Source organism: Tachysurus vachellii, chromosome 6, assembly GCF_030014155.1.
Source record: "Tachysurus vachellii isolate PV-2020 chromosome 6, HZAU_Pvac_v1, whole genome shotgun sequence".
Taxonomy (NCBI): domain Eukaryota; kingdom Metazoa; phylum Chordata; class Actinopteri; order Siluriformes; family Bagridae; genus Tachysurus; species Tachysurus vachellii.
Window position 1 is genome coordinate 11,608,483 of NC_083465.1, and position 15,646 is coordinate 11,624,128.

Below are 15,646 nucleotides of genomic sequence, written 5' to 3' on the forward strand. Positions count from 1 at the left end.
TGTGAGGACTTGTTTGACATGGTGGGTACCAGGGGCTGTGTTTGTGACTCAGTGGAAATCTGTGAAACTGTTTTTTGATGTTCTGTCAAATGCTGCTCAGATGTTTTTACATAATAAATATATTGGTATATTTTCCAAAGAAAATAAATCTAAATCATACAGTTTGATTGTTGTACCATTACAACTTAGAATCTTGTTCTTGTTACTGTCTCTAATCATCCAGTGTTCTCTTAATCCAGCATATATCATAGTTAACCACTGAAAGCAACTGACTGTTATCTTAACCAAATGACACACCTCTAAATACGCACTTACACACTTAGGACAGGATGAAGAAGGCCAAGTATTTTCAAAAAGACATTTAGTATGTCATAATTTACAGACCTTTCTTTGTCACAAAATTTGTACTGATGTTTAGCGTATGTTGAGACATGTTAAAATTAAATCTCAGTCGAACAGTTTACATCTGTCTTTCTGAATATAAATATTGGCAGCTGCCTCCAATCTCTTTTGTATCCTCTGAATCATGTCATTACATTCTCTGTTATAATTCACACTTATAGCTCATACCCATCCCCCTACCTCCACACAAACAAACATATACACAGGAACACACACACACACACACACACACACACACATTCTTCCTGACAAATCATTCTCAAATTGAATTCCTCAGATCAGTGGTGGCAAAAAAATGTTTACTCTGGTTATATCTGTATATATTGCAGTTCAAACAGAAGACTATTTAGAATGAATCCTGTATTGATAATTCATTAAATGTGCATTTAGATACAGTGCAAGTTACAATGCATTATAACATTTGGACTCAACTTACGAAGCATAATATCGGGTCATACAGACTTCAGGCAAAGTAAGATGTAATGTGCATTGTAATTTCTATTAGTGTCTATAATGGTTTTATGAACAGATATTATATCATATCTTATGCAAACTATATGTTGTAACTTTGTTTAGGTATTTTTAGCGTTCTTATTACATACTTTATTATGTACACTATATACAGACATGGGAAAAAGAAAGTATACCCTCTATTGTCCTGTGTTTTTTTAATGTTATTTAATCAATAAGAACGGTGACAACCTCTATAAAAGTAAACGTTTTGTCAATTTGCTGTTCTACACTTAGGTTATGCCAAAAGAAAGGACACCAGACAGGACCTCAGAGAAGCAGTTGTTCCTGGTCTTCAATCTGGGAAGGTTCAAAGGCCATTTACTGAAATTCACCATTTTAGAGTAATCAGGATTGTTTGCAAATGGAGATCCTTCAAGGTAGTTGCACTCTTCCCAGGGGTGGGTGTCCCAGCAATTTCAGTCCAAGTTCAGGACCATTTAAAGCTCAGTGATATTAAGAAAACACCAAACGCTCCATCACGAGCTCTTTAAGCACATTAAATGTTTATGTTCATGACAGCAGAATCAGAAACAAAAGACTGAGCAAGTATGTTTTTCACTGAAAGCTGGCTAGCTAAAAAGCCCATTCTCTTCAAAAAGAATATGGTGCAAGACTTAGGTTTACAGAATTGCATCTGAACAAATCAAAAATCATGCGGAACAATATTCTTTGGTCGGAAGATACCAACTATGTGGTGGTGGAGAGGTGATGCGTTGGGATTGATTCGCAGCCATTGCACTTTTTGTAGACATTGAGACATCAGTGAACTACACTTTGTACCAGAATATTCTTGAGACAAACATGAGGTCATCTTTAAAGCAGTTCTGATCTCAAGCACACCAGCAATCCAACATCTGAATAGGTAAAGAACTAATAATCAAGGTGTTGGAATGACCAAGTCAAAGTCCAGACCTCAACCCCATTGAGATACTGCGGTGGGGTCTTAATAGAGTTGTTCATATTCAAATTCCCTCACGCATCAAAGAACTGAAGCCATATTGTAAATAAGAGTGCAACATTTTCAAACACTGTGACAGCCTGATAAATTCTTTAAAAAGAGCAAGTTATTGTTGCTAAATGTGGCTCTGCATGTTACTGAATTATCGGGTGTACTCATTTTCCTACCTGGTTTCTAAATATTGGGAAGCAGTGACTACACATTGGATACTGTTGTGTTAGTGAGTACTGTACAGTTATTTAGACCCTTATAAATAAATACATCATGGATAATTGATGGATCCCATGACTTTATATAAAGCATAAATCTTATATATTTTCTCATAAAAATAATAACTATAAATTATTACTATTCATAATAAACTGAGACTTAAAAACTGATGTGATGTGCTTCAGGATCATCTGCATCCGGATGATGACTCCTGAAAGCCCGTTTCAAAGATTGTTGGTGTCTTAAGCTCCACATGACGAGTCCAGAAGAAGAATTTCTTTGGACTATAGTCTCCCAATATCCCAAATGATGTAGTTGATGCACAGATGAGCTGTGTTAGGCCACACAAAATCAAAAGAGTCACTGTTCACCTCTTATAATGAAAATTCGCAGTATCTAAAACTGGGAGAAAGATGACAAGTTTCAAAAAGTGTAACCAGTATAGCGCCAGTTTCTAACAATATCTTCAGCGCTTTACTATTCTGACTTGTGTGTGCATGGGGGGGGTCTGTCACTGTATGCGTCATCTCATCTCAAGAAATTTTCATTGTCAGCAGAATGACCTTGCTGTGCTCTATTATTGTCAGTTTTGGTGAGAGCCTAAACAGGCACAGCTTTTCTGTGCAACTAAGACTTCCTCAGAGACACACTGCAGCATGAACTGATGCATGAGCTTAGCCTCTAGCCTGACCTGAGGAGGAACCACCTGCCACCTGATAAAGACAGAACCAGACAGATAAAGATAAAGAGTGTCTGAAGGGAAGTAACAAACAGCTCTAATGAGCAATACTTAGACAGAAGCATGATTCTATCAAGCAATTATTTATAAAAGCCACTTTACACAGGGTTTGGTGCCTGTACTCATGTCATCTAGGTTGGAAGGTAAGTCCTAATAATTTTCAGCAAATAACTATTAATGTATAAACCTGCCATGTCTAACACAGCTTAGGAGTATCTTTATGCTTCCAGATATTAGGACTCAGGCAATCTAAGTGGTTTAATGATAATTACTCAAATGTGGTTAATCATTTGAGAGCATTGTGGGGAAACAAAACAAGTTCAGAGCTTTCAGCTTGATTTTAGTGTTTGCCAGCAGTGCCCATGAGACTGCCAAATAGAGAAAGGCGGAACAAATGGCACTGGAGGATCGACATGTCTCCAGCTGAGTTCCAGTCATAAATCTCATGGTATCTTCCAGAACCATCACATGCACAGTTACCATCTACCCAATCCCTACCCACATACAGCCTGGTCTATCAGATTTACATAAGGATGCCAGCACTTAGTTTAGCTTCAATGCACTAATGCACAAGTGCCATTGTATACATGTTGTAAATAGACTGCTGGCAATAGGAGGCCTGCTGCAGCAATAATAGCCCCCTTCAGTGTCTGTGGAAGTGGGTGGCATGCATCTCCAATCTTCCACACCACTGCGTACTTACAGGATGAATGGAATGGCAGGAAATCACTCAGGCAGACATAATAGTTTAGTCAAGAGGAAGCATGACAGCAGCTAATTAGTGCAATGTATCCTAATTAAAGGGAGCATTGTCTTTGAGGGAATGTATAGAGATGTATAGATGCATCTGGGGAGACAGAAAGAGAGAAAGACTGATCTCAAAACATGCGCACGCACACAGACACACTCACATACACACCCACACACACACACACACACACATACACACATGCACACATAGACACATACTGTAGACACACACATACACACACACATACACACACAAAAAAACAGACTTCGCCTTAAAGGGCTGTTCTTGTGTAGTTCTTGTGTAATGTAGGCAGCATCCATTATAATCCAAAGATTTCTTCCCTGTGCTGTCTAGTAACCTGGCTGTTAGATGCATGGAGATGGTTGCTAGGCGCAGCCTAAAAGTGTTGCTAACAGTGCTGTGCACTCATGTTACCATGACAACGTGAATGCCTATATCTTTTCCTCTGTGAACCTGCAAAGTCGACGAGGAATCGTCTGAACAAAGAACCATGCTGTGCGTAGTCTGACCTGTTGCCAGAAAGCCACACGTCCTTGTATGGTGTGAGATACACAATTATGCAATACATGTATCTAATATCACATGAGACAGGAGATTTGTGGGATGGAGTACACTGTAGATCTTTTTAATCTCTGTAGATTTTTTTATGTTTTGCTGTGTGGGCCACAAGGAACATTTAGGTCAAAATGACATTTACACAGTTTTCCCTATATTTAAAATGAAATTGAGGATCAGGTGTTGAATAAATATATAAAAAAAGACATGTTGAAGAGGTGTCTAATAGTGTATGACACTGAACCTGCAACAGTGGACAAAGGCACATCTTATAGTTGATCACAGCAGCAGCCTTCTAAAAACTGTAATCACTTCTTTCTCAACATATCTCAACAGACTCAGGTAGGAGGTGTTTGAAGCAGGATGTGTTTTACTGTTCATATAATAATAAACTATTTTACCAGACTCGTTTTTCTGTTTTATTAAGCTTTATTTTTACTGTATGTGATGTATGTAATGGGGTTGGATGTCATTCGGTATGGAAGGGGCTTGGGAGCTATTGAGTTAGTTACCTAAATGGAATATGTGCAAACGGTGTATCCTTCATGAGCCAGGGGTCTAAGCCATGTTTGATGTGGTGAAAGTTCTGTGTACACTAGGATTTTAACCATAATATCAATATCACAGACCAAACAAATCATACATGGTGAGAGAATTCCTTAGTCATGCATTAAACCTGGTGGTCTTAGATTTAATTCCATATGCTCATCAGAGGTTGACCAAAGATGGATCAGGAACATGTTCTGCCACTGTCACAACCTTAACTGCCTCACTATTGTAGGGGAATTATAATAATATAAGCATGTCTAGCATGCATGAACACAACTGGTGATGTACAACCTGACACAGATTTGGCTTTGATCTTGTTAAATGTGATGTGCGATAAACTTATAAAGACAAAAAGATTGTACATATTTTGTGTGTATACGGTGCATAGCCATGTTCAATTAGATGAAAGTGGCAATGCTAATTAAATTAGCTTGGACAACCAGGAGCCAATCACAGGACACCTGATCATCACATCAATATGTTGCTTTTCTTCAAACCTTTGCTACAAATTGAACCTCATATGATTGTTTAAAATGACTAAAATGTATGCTATAACATTAATATTTCCCTTTTCTTGAACTAAGGGGCACAGAAGCATGAAAATACACCTGTGCACAAGTGAGGTCCATGAATGATGGTTTGCCGAGTTGGCTTTGAAAGAACTTAAGTACCCTGCACAACCCCAATGAACAAATTTGTGTGTGTGTATGTGTCTGTGTGTGCGTGTCTGTGTGTGTGAATGCATGTGTGCATGTTTGTGTGTGTGTTTGTGGGTGTGTGTGTGAGTGTGTGTATGTGTTTGTTTGTGTGTGTATGTGTGTGTATGTGTGTGTATGAGTGTTTGTGTGTATGTGTTTGTGTGTGCATGTGTGTGTATATGTATGTGTGTGTATGTGTGTGTGTACACATTAAACATCAAAAGGAAAATTTGACAGAGCGTTTATTAGCAAATGTTAAGCAAATGTTTAATAAGAAAAAAATAATTGACAGATTAGATGAAATACAAATATAAGCAAATAACAGAACAGCGCCCCCTGGCGGCACACTAGCATCACGTGTGTTATGCTCCAGTCGAAGAGCCTCACATTAATAGTGTACATGGTGAATGTATAACTGACCAGTCAGTGTAAATACTATATAGTCACGGTTCTGGTTTGTCAGGTAGACTTACATAACACACGTATATGTAATACAAAAACATAAACATATATAAACCTTCCAGCAGAGGGCAACACTGATTTCCTGAAGATTTCATCAGGGCGTCGTTCTTCTTCTGGAGTCCAGTCACAACACAGGAAGAGCTGGAGGCAGCTGTTCTCCTTTCATTTTGTACCGAGTACTAAAAACTAACGGTAAGAAATACACGAACAAGATATTTATCACACTCAGGCAACCAGAACTGTTCATATTCAGTTGTTTGTCTCTGATACTGACCACTGTTTATCTTACAGTACAGCGTGTGTGTACTATTTATATATATATATATGTGTGTGAGGTTTCCTGGGTTAAGACTCTCCTGCAGTTTGCAGTTTCAGCCTGTAGAGGGAGCTCTGGAACATCATCTGTAGCCTTTAACTAGAAGATGATAAACAGCATGAACCAGTGACCACTGACTGTCCAGAGTCAATAAGGGAATCCAATTCAGTTTCAAACATTTATGGCTTATTTAAATAATGAAGTAATAATAACGAGGGTGTTATATTCAGCTCTTTTGTATGCATTTCCCTGTATTACCTTATCCCAGTTATTACTCTGTCCTGGGAGGCTCCAGGACCAGGGATGGGAACCTGTGGATGTACCAGGTACTAAAAGTCTGCTGCACACAGCTGGGTGTCAAAAGATGAATATGACTCCATAGGCCAGAATTACAGCTTTTGTTACCTGATGTTTAAATGTCGATGTGTTAGTCTTCGTGTAGAACACAGTTCCTTGGGTGATTTCTGGAACAAACATCAGGACATCTGTCTTCTCGTGTTTTTCTCGGGTTTATCTTTTGAACTTAAACACAGATTTTAACTGGCCTTACCGTTCCAATGACTGTCAGTTTCAATGTATATTTATACCATCTGACTTTAATCGTTGTAGTGATTCTTGGGCAAAATTGAAGTCATTTCTGACCGATACCAAAAATCAGGAAAACTGGATCATTAAACTAGATCACCAGCACCACCAGACTCCATCCAACAGCTTTTCTCCCCTGAGGCAGTAAGACTGTTCAATACGCTGCTGTCTCCCAACACCCACACTAGTATGATCATCTCAGCACTTGCACCTTTGACAGTCTTTTACCATCATAAGCAGATTTTACTACTGATCTTGTTGCTAATCTTTTCACCATATTCCCCCCCCCACTCTATTTGAATGATAGGGTGGAGCCAACAGTTTAAAGATGATTGGTTTTTCCGTTCAGTATGTTTTCCTGTCCACTTACTTGATTGTGCAGAATATTTACTATCCTTTGTAATTATTATACGTCGTTGCACTTAACCCTCACGGACATCTCTTTGCATGTTATTTAGTCTTGTGTACGCTGCCGCTGCGGCGTTATAACTCTGTCTTAAAGAAACAACTTTTCATTTTAACGTATTACGAGTTATATGGAGGAATGAAAAGGATAGAATCAACTTGATTGAAATCAATGGATTAAATGATTGACCTAAGCTTGCCTAGGTGGCACAAAGTGATGGCATCCAAATCTATAGGTTTGTGTCAAGCCAACCAAGCATTTCATGCGGTAAGTTGCTGTGTCATGCAGATTATTGTCCTTATACTATTAAATTATGATCTCCATGTAGATGGCCATTGTTATTTTTCTGCACTGGACCTTTAGTGTAATATTTGTCATTTCATTGTCAGCATTTGATAGATGCCCTTATCCAGAGCAAATGACATTTTTATCTCATTTTATACAACTGAGCATAATTGAGGTTTAAGGGCCTTGCTTAGGGGCCCAGTGGTGGCAGCTGGTGGACCTTGGGATTCGAACTCATAACCTTTGCGATTAGTAGCCCAATACCTCAACCACTAAGCTACCACATCCCTGTAACCTTCCTACAATCTAGATGAAACTAATCACACACACTGAGGCGTAAGAAAGTTTAGGTATTAGTTCCAAACAACACCGCTGCCAAATCCCAGCTCCAAAAGCTGAGTGATGAGCTTAGAAGTAAATAATGTTGGATGTCAAGCATAAATCCACGAATATTAAACTGGTGTAAAGATACATGTTCCAGTGTGAGCTGAAGCACAATATATATAATACACAGTAATATATTCTCTCTATATTCCACCTCTTGTGGAAGCACAATGGATATCGTAGTAGGATATCGGTCTTCATGAAAGCTGTTACCTCACAGTGGAGGTGTGAGCCAGGTGGAAGCTTCCGAGACTTTTACAGAAAGATGATTAGAAGATGATTAAAACTTTATAGATAAGTGTCACACGGTTGTGTCTTTGTGTCTCTTTCGTGTTTATTCGTCAAAATTTTCTAAATAAGCTTTCTCAGGCACTGTAGTTCTTTAAAAGGCATTTTGGTCCCCGATCCTGTTGACCAGAAATCACACATTAAAACACATTCGTTCTAGCATGTTAATAGTAATACAGACTCTTTTAGTTTGTTATTATTGTAGACTTTTTTTCAGTACAGTTGTACAGTTTTCTCCCCAAAATGAAAGCATGCATTGAAATCCTTTTTTGTGCAATAAACTATTTAAAATGAACATTACTGAGTTGGTTGTGGATGTACAGTACTAAATATTATGAATTATTTGCATTGCGCTGATGTTCTGTTAGCTTCCGAACCATTTTAATGACCGTATTTTCCCTTTCATAGGATTTTTAATAGGTGGATCAATAAAACTCCAGTGAATAGAGTTAATGAGCTGCTTGTCAATTCAGACAGAGAGAAGAAAACCTGAGTGTGTAAGGCACCATGTCTACTGGTTGCCCACCGCAGTCTCCAGCTGTGGCTAAAACAGAAGTAGTGGTGGAAGGATGGTGCCCACTTTTGGCAGCCACCTTTGCCTACTGGGACAACATTTTGGGACCCCGTGTATGGCATATCTGGGCCCCGAAAGGTCAGGGGTCGATGTTACTCAGTGATGGCGAGGTGACTTTTTTGGCAAATCACACGCTGAACGGTGAAATTCTGCGTAGTGCCGAGAGCGGTGCCGTGGACGTAAAGTTCTTCGTCTTGGCAGAGAAAGGAGTGATCATTGTGTCACTGATATTTGATGGCGAATTGAGAGGTGACAAGAACACGTGCGCGCTGTCCATCATTCTGCCACAATCTGAACTGGATTTCTACCTTCCACTGCACATTGTGTGTGTGGAAAGGCTCAAGCACACTGTTCGCAAGGGACGCATCTATATGCAGAAGGTCTGTAGCCTTTGCCATTGCTTATCGGCTACAATAAAACACTTAAAGCTTTGCCTTGCCTAAATCTGGTCAATGTGTGTGTTGTTTGTATTGCAGGGTTATGGCATTATTGCGTTATTAACCTCTGAGATTGTTCCTATCATGGAACTTCTCTCATCCATGAAGACTCATAGTGTGCCAGAGGAAGTAGATGTGAGTCTCTCTCTCTCTGTCTCTCTCTGTCTCTCTCTGTGTCTCTCTCTCTCTCTGGCTGTCTCTCTCTCTCTCTCTCTCTCTCTCTCTGTCTCTCTGTGTCTCTCTCTCTCTCTCTCTGTCTCTCTCTCTCTCTCTGTGTCTCTATCTCTCTCTGTGTCTCTCTCTCTCTCTGTGTCTCTCTGTCTCTCTCTCTCTGCTTCTCTCTCTGTTTCTCTCTCTGTCTCTCTCTCTCTCTCTCTGTGTCTCTGTGTCTCTCTCTCTGTCTCTCTCTGTCTGTTTCTCTCTCTCTCTCTCTCTCTCTCTGTGTCTCTGTGTCTCTCTCTCTCTCTGTTTCTCTCTCTCTCTCTCTCTCTCTCTGTGTCTCTGTGTCTCTCTCTCTGTCTCTCTCTCTCTCTCGCTCAATTTTCACAGCTGAAGCCTGTGCTTTGCTCTTAGCTTTGGAACACATTGATAATTTCCAACTGAAGAACACTATAATTTTTACAGATTCTAAATCGTGCCTTCAAGCAATGGAATCCTTGGAGCATAACCATCCGTTGATTGATACTATTTTAACCAAAGTTGATCATCTGCAGAATCAATCCTATAATGTAAATTTTTGTTGGATTCCAGGACATGTTGGACTTTCAGGAAATGAGCGAGCTGATACAGCTGCTAAGAAAGCTTTAAGGCAGACTGTGACTGGATGCCAAATTCCTCCCTCGGAATATAGACCTGTTATCAATGGCTATGTACCAAATAAGTGGCAAGAGGAATGGAATACATGGTCGAATAACAAACTGTTTGAAATACACCCTGAAATTACTAACAGGTCTCTAATACCTATGAAATCGAGATTCGATCAGGTGATCTTAACCAGATGTAGAATCGGGCATACAAGACTGACACATGAATACTTGCTGAAAGGAGAAGACCCCATTCAGTGCTTGTACTGCAGCATTCCCCTTAATGTCAAGCATATTTTGTTGGACTGTCCTGCACATAATGACCACAGAAGGTTATTTTATGAGGCCAATTCATTTAAAGAGCTATTTTACAAGATTTCATTAGAAAAAGTTTTGAGTTTCTGTCATATATTAATGTAAAAAAATTCATTTAAGTTGTCTATATTTGTCTATATGTATTTCTTTGTGATTTTAGGTTATTTTAGTTCTTATTAACCGTTCTTGCCATGAAGATAGCGACAGTAGCTGACATGGCAGTAAATTATAGCAACTAACTAACCTCTCTCTCTCTCGCTGTCTCTCTCTTGCTGTCTCTGTCTCTTTTTCTATCTCTCTCTCTCTCGCTGTCTCTGTCTATGTCTCTCTCTCTCTCTCTCCCTCTCTCTCTCATGGTCTCTTATGCTCACTAACACACTTCTACTTCTGCAGTAATTTTTCCTTTGTTATAGATAAAAGACACCTTATTGAATGATGATGATATAGGCGACAGCTGTCATGAGGACTTTCTGCACAAGTAAGTACTGTAAACATTGACTAAACCAATGTTAAGAAATGGTAGAATATTGTCTCGACATATTAGAACAACTCAGTGATGACACGTAAGCATATTTGTAAAAATAACTCATGTATGACCGGCCAAGTTTCCATCAATATTTGTAGTTAAATATGTGAAGTGCTTTGTAAATAGAATCACTCTCCAACTCTGTTTTTTTCTTTTTCTTTTCTTTTCTTTTCTTTTCATTTCTTTTTTTCCCCCCAGAGCGATCAGCTCACATCTACAGACTTGTGGCTGCTCCGTTGTTGTTGGCAGTAACCCAGAAAAAGTCAATAAGGTCCATACACACACACACACACACTTGCATGCAGAGTATTACTATCACACTCAGTATAAAAATGCTTATTGTTGAAAGGACAGTAGGTTAACTGGTTGAGTTGTTTTGTGTTGTAGATTGTGCTGACGCTATGTCTGTTTCTCACTCCCGCCGAGAGGAAGTGCTCGCGACTGTGCCGAGCCGATGGCAGTTTCAAATACGACACCGGCCTGTTCGTCCAAGGCCTGCTGAAGGTACTAAGAATCCTTCACAGAATTATAATATCTATTATATTGATTCAGAAGCTTCCAGTTTTGTTTAAAAGGAATTGCATTATTTGCATTTCAGTTGAGTCAGCTTTTCCTGTGAGAGCAAAATATGCATTAATAGAAATGTTGGCCAACTTTCCACTAACATATTGTATGGCTTGGTTGTGAGAAAAGAGGATGAAAGAGTTTGTTATAATATAAATCCAGGTCATTTTTAATGTTATATCTGATCAACTAGCATAATAACTGGGCTACAATCTAGTGCTGTTATCTTGCATGTGTGGTGCTATTAGAGGTTTGCACTGGGATTAGGACCCCTTGGGACCAAACCCTCCAATTTGAACTTAGTGTGACTGTGGAGTGATTGATGAATGTGCAGTGAGGAGAATAAGTATATTAGTGTACTCTGTCTGGACACAGGACTCCACAGGGAGCGTCGTGTTGCCTTACCGGCAGGTCCTTTCTTCTCCCTATCCATCTACTCACATCGATGTGGACATTAACACAGTGAAGCAGATGCCTCCTTGTCACGAACACATGTACCATCAACGTCGCTACATGCAGGCCGAGCTCAGTGCCCTCTGGAAGACCAACAGCGAGGACGAAATCAGCCCTGACCACCTCATCAACATACAAGAATCGTTTACTCCTGACCTGTATGTCCTTTCACACACCGTATCCATAGTCAGACACCACTTTTTATTACTGGGTTCTTTGTTCATCGGGTTGCTTCATATTACGATTGATTTGAATATAAGATCGTCTACCTAGGATTTTTTTTTTTTGCACAACAAAACTATCAATTTTCAACAGAATGGTTCAAAAAAGTAAAAACGTCCCCGTGAGCCGAACTGCAGTTCCGTGGAAACACCCTAACACCTTGTTGATATGAGGAATCGTAGATTATGTTAGATCGTACAAAAATGAAATAATGATCTAATCCTGAGGCATCTTCTTGCTTCTTGAAACAGTTGTGAGTTTGAGCCTCACTTGTTTAGCAGGGTTTGGGGAACCATCATCAAAACCTTCCTCCTCAAATGTGTTATCAGCTTTGGAATTGTCATCAGGGAGAACAGTACAGCCAGTAATCAATAATCAGGCCAAATTTACACCAGGTTACGAGTTATTTTGATGTTTATATCAAGGGAGATGCTGCTGAAGCATTTAAATTATGACCAATTTGTTTAGATTTGTTTTGCCATACATTTGTACTATTATATAGAATGAACATCTTGGGTAGAGCCTCCTTGTTCTCTCAAAAAGTTCTTCATGGAATGGATTGAAACATTCGTTTGAGATTCCGGTTGCATCGTTGCCTCCAGAATTTTCATGCTGTGTAGGTTAATGCTGTGAAGGTTTTCTAATGGCCTCCGATCCATTGACTGTTCAGACCGAGATGACTTTTGGTGTGACATATTGCACTGTACAGCGTGATAATCTGTTACCGTAGCCTTTCGGTTTGCCTTATTTTGTCTGACAATTCTGTTGACTTTTCAAAATCAGTAAAGCTTACTTGATATTTTTCTTTATTGCACCATTCTGAGTAAACTCTAGAGACTGTTGAACAGAATGAAAATCCCAGGACATGAGCAGTTTCCCCAAAAGTCTCCATACCTAGGGAAATGAGATTTTTTAGCATAGTGTCTAAATATTTATTTGTTGGGGTTTTGGGGGTTTTTGAGCTAAGATTTTAAGGATGCCTTTACCAAAAGAACACACTGAAGTTATTCTCGTGGCTGGATTAGGAAGCTTACATCGAAGAAGCACATTACATGCAACACCATTGCCAAATTGAGGGCCAAGTTGGGAAATACAACTGTGTTTGTGTGTGTGTTTACAAAGAAATGGCAGTCATGTAGACACACTTTTGTGCGTCACTCTGGATAAGGGAGTCTGCCAAATGCTGTAAATGTAAATGATGTGTATTTTTATCGCAAGTTTTATTGCAAAATTACATGCATGTCACTAGCATGTCTTTGATTTATATACAGCACAATAATGTTGCTATTTCCTTTGTTCAGGAATATATTTCAGGATGTTATGCACAAAGATACACTGGTGAAGTCTTTCATAGATGAGGTATGGGCTATTCAACTTTTCATCTTTTCTGAACATGCTTGTGTGTTTGGCACTTGTGTCTAAGATGACTTTTACAAATCTCTTGCTGTGTGTGTGTGTAGGTTTTCCTCTTGAAACCAGGTCTAAACCTTAGGAGTGTATACTTGTCGCATTTTCTCCTACTGCTGCACAGGAAGGCTCTAACACTGCTCAGATATATCGAGGATGAGACGTATGTACTTTAATCTTCCACTACACAGATCTAACCACTACATGCATTATCAATTTTTTTTGTAGTATCAAGTAAAACAGTTAGTTTATGATCATTAGAATCAGATAACAGGAAATCATTGCTGATTGTCATTGGTGATAATGTTGTAGTCAAAAGGGAAAGAAGCCATTCCGGTCACTGCGTAATCTGAAGACCGATCTGGATTTGACTGTAGAAGGAGACCTGAACATCATCATGGCAATGGCAGAGAAGCTGAGGCCAGGCCTTCACTCCTTTGTGTTCGGGAAGTCCTTTTTCACCAGTGTGCAGGAACGTGATATTCTAATGAATTTCTGACCTTTCACCATGAAACACTTCATATTATTAGTATATAAGATTATATGACATATTTATTCTTGATTTTAAAAGTATGCTTCTGTATAAAGTATGTATATGTGCACTGAAGTATGTGAGTCTGGAGCTTGCTTGAACCATTATTTGTATAACCACAAGTTTAAGTGTATGTGTGTGGTCTGTAATTTTGTTTTGCCTTGATACTGTTTATACAAGTGCCATGCAGGGCAGGGTTTTCATCCTGTCCATCATGAATGCATTCTAACTGTGAAAATTGTGACGCTGCTACCAAGTGCTTACCAAATGCTACCAAAGCATTACGCTGATGTTTCTTCTGTAGACAGTAATGGTTCATCAAGAATTAATCACGTTTTGCTTGTTATAAAGGCCAGGTTTGATCAGAATAAGAATCAGAATCAGAATAAGGTTTATTGGCCAATTGTGTTGACACACGCAAGGAATTTGATTCCAGCTGTTTGTGACTTAAAAGTACAGACATAACACTTTACTATACAAGATAATACAGACTATACAAGAAAATGCAGACGACGTGATACAATATAGACAGTATGAGTATTAAATATGAATACAGAATATATATGAGTGGGAGAAGTGCATGGTAGTGCAAATAACAATATTGTGTAATATTTTGTTTTGTGCAATATGCAGCAGCAGTAGTGTGTGTGTAACCTATACGGATGACGTGGTGACTGACGGTTCTGACAACGCAGTACTTGTAGATATGAAGCGGGGTATATAATTATGGTGAGTTGTTAATCAGGGTGATCGTCTGGGGAAAGAATCATGAAGGCGTGAGCATGCAGGGCAGTGCATTAGGTGCATTTGTACAGTTTGTATATGAAAGAATTTTAAAGGAAACAGACCCAAATAAAGGTGTTGATTAATATTGTCACAGGGCTACTTTCTGTAAATAAATCTGAAGGTGAATTCACTGTTTAACTGAATTCACTGACATGTTTTTACTGAAACAGCTTTCTCTCTTTTTCTTGAACATGTATGGAAATGAGCCATATATAGAATAGGAAAATAAAGGCCTCTATGGTGTCTTATTTTTGAAGTCTCATCCTTGAATATATTCAACAAATTAAAGAAAAAAGAATTCAATACAATAAAGTATATATTGAAAATAGAGCAGAAAGTTTATATTATTAGGGATTATCAGATAAAAGCTGACTTGTAACTGTGTAAACCCAGAATTAGTGGCACCTTCTATGAAAATTATTAACAGTATATTAAAGTATATCTACTGACAACTGTTAGAAGTTCATAAAAATGGCAAATCATTTTCAGAAATACTGCAATTAATGATTAATACACAAAATGTACATTTGATAACTGAGCCTGAATGTTTTCCTGAGCAGGATTAAATCCTAAAATAAAATTCAGTCATTTGCCCATGAATTAAAATAAACAAACAAACAGCTAGACAGATTTCATTTCTTTAATAATAATAATAATAATAATAATAATAATAATAAATATAGCTGCAAGCAGCGATACCGGGGTCAAGCCGATCAGATGCGCTCAGAACATGTCGCTGATGAACCATACCAAGTTTCGTAGCGATATGGCATTGCATTGGTAAAATACTGAACTTGGTGAAAATTCAAAATGTGTGTGTAGGTGTGAGTGTGTGTGTAAGTGTGAGTGTGTGTGTGTGTGTGTGTGAGTGTGTATGAGTGAGTGTGTGTATGTGAGTGTGTGTG

General features: G+C 38.7%; 1 protein-coding gene across 1 annotated transcript; it reads left to right on the forward strand.

The window, feature by feature from the left end:
* Positions 1-5,933: 5,933 nt before the first annotated feature.
* Positions 5,934-14,908, forward strand: c9orf72 (C9orf72-SMCR8 complex subunit). Its single transcript, XM_060872214.1, has 10 exons — positions 5,934-6,050; positions 8,531-9,076; positions 9,173-9,268; positions 10,665-10,729; positions 10,976-11,048; positions 11,165-11,281; positions 11,717-11,952; positions 13,318-13,375; positions 13,477-13,586; positions 13,736-14,908. The coding sequence occupies exons 2-10, from the start codon at positions 8,630-8,632 to the stop codon at positions 13,920-13,922; spliced, it is 1,389 nt and encodes a 462-aa protein (XP_060728197.1). The 5' UTR covers positions 5,934-6,050; positions 8,531-8,629; the 3' UTR covers positions 13,923-14,908.
* Positions 14,909-15,646: the final 738 nt, after the last annotated feature.